The sequence below is a fragment of the Sinocyclocheilus anshuiensis genome, unplaced genomic scaffold (genome assembly GCF_001515605.1).
Source record: "Sinocyclocheilus anshuiensis isolate Anshui unplaced genomic scaffold, SAMN03320099.WGS_v1.1 scaffold572, whole genome shotgun sequence".
NCBI classification, from domain to species: domain Eukaryota; kingdom Metazoa; phylum Chordata; class Actinopteri; order Cypriniformes; family Cyprinidae; genus Sinocyclocheilus; species Sinocyclocheilus anshuiensis.
In genome coordinates, this window is record NW_015555778.1 from 1,415,917 (window position 1) to 1,417,043 (window position 1,127).

Genomic DNA, 1,127 nt, shown 5'->3' on the forward strand with positions numbered 1-1,127 from the left:
ATCACACATTGCCGTGTGGTGACTTTTTATAACTTTACTGTACCGTGTTTCATTTTAAGCACCATATCAACAACAAATACTGCTTTATTCAAGGTTGCCAGAAGTATTTTTCATTATTTACCAGTTCCAGCTGCTCGTAGGGGTCCTCAGTATCCACAGAGGCTCTCCAGTAAGGTGCGATCATTTGATAAATTGAACAAATCCCGACCTTTATCTGAGCATATTGGAGCTCCTCTCTTTTAGCAGTGGAACGCAAGTCCTCCCGTTTCATTTCCTGTAAAACACATGAATAGTCTGCAGACAGAACTGTACAGAAGAGTGGTGCCACAGTGACATCTGTGTCTTTTGTGTGTGTATGTTTTTACCCATTTGCATGTTTCTGAGCGTATGTTGTCTAGCTCTCTCTGTTGCTGCTGCAGTTGGTTGGTATAGTGCAGGAGAAGAGTTCGCTGTTCCTTTGTCCTTCATCAGTTCCAGCTTTTTGCGCTCTGCCTCTTTCTCAACATCAGCTTGTCTTTCTAGAATTTCCTTTCTGATAGACTGCGTGCCACCACAGCCTCGACCAGTGTTCTCAAAATCAAATGTCATTAAAAAGGAGTAAGCGAGAGAAAAAGTGTAACATTACTATACAGTATATTTTGAATATTAAAACAGGTGGAACCTGTATAATGTTTCAAGAAATGCACCAATTTTGCCTTCAAGCATTAAATTTGACTCAATATCTGTATGCAGATTTTTTTCTTGTTACCCCAACTGTCTCATCATTCAAAAAACTGAAAATCAAACCACAATAGAATAAGACTGATCCAAAGTCCAAAGTCTCACTCTTCAGCCGAATGAAGCAGCTGAGTCCAGGGAAACAGCCTGACAGTTTCTCTGATAGTTTCAGGATCTCTCCCCTTTCAGACACAATAGAAGACCTACGAATATAATACCTTTCTGGGCATCTTTGCAGTGCTCTCCTGGTGGCGTTTGGCCAGTAGCTCTTTTCGTGTCAGTAGGGCTTCATGCCGTGCCTTTAGTTTCTTAATATTGTCTTCCTTCTCTTTAATTTTAGCTTCCTCTTCCTTTGTTTTTTCTATGGCATGTAACCGTCTTCCTTCATTTTCCTTAAAGGAGAGAAAGAC

The 1,127-nt window shown here is 40.6% G+C and overlaps 1 protein-coding gene across 1 annotated transcript in view; it reads right to left on the reverse strand.

Annotated features, from left to right (window-relative positions):
- Window positions 1-1,127, reverse strand: part of LOC107674541 (golgin subfamily A member 6-like protein 2) — a 3,948-nt gene that overhangs the window by 329 nt on the left and 2,492 nt on the right. Inside the window, exons 4-6 of the mRNA XM_016468529.1 lie at window positions 936-1,109; window positions 366-570; window positions 122-274 (exon numbers count right to left, since the gene is read on the reverse strand). Coding sequence (XP_016324015.1) covers window positions 240-274; window positions 366-570; window positions 936-1,109 — 414 coding nt within the window. The 3' untranslated portion in view covers window positions 122-239. The remainder of the gene's footprint in view (window positions 1-121; window positions 275-365; window positions 571-935; window positions 1,110-1,127) is intronic.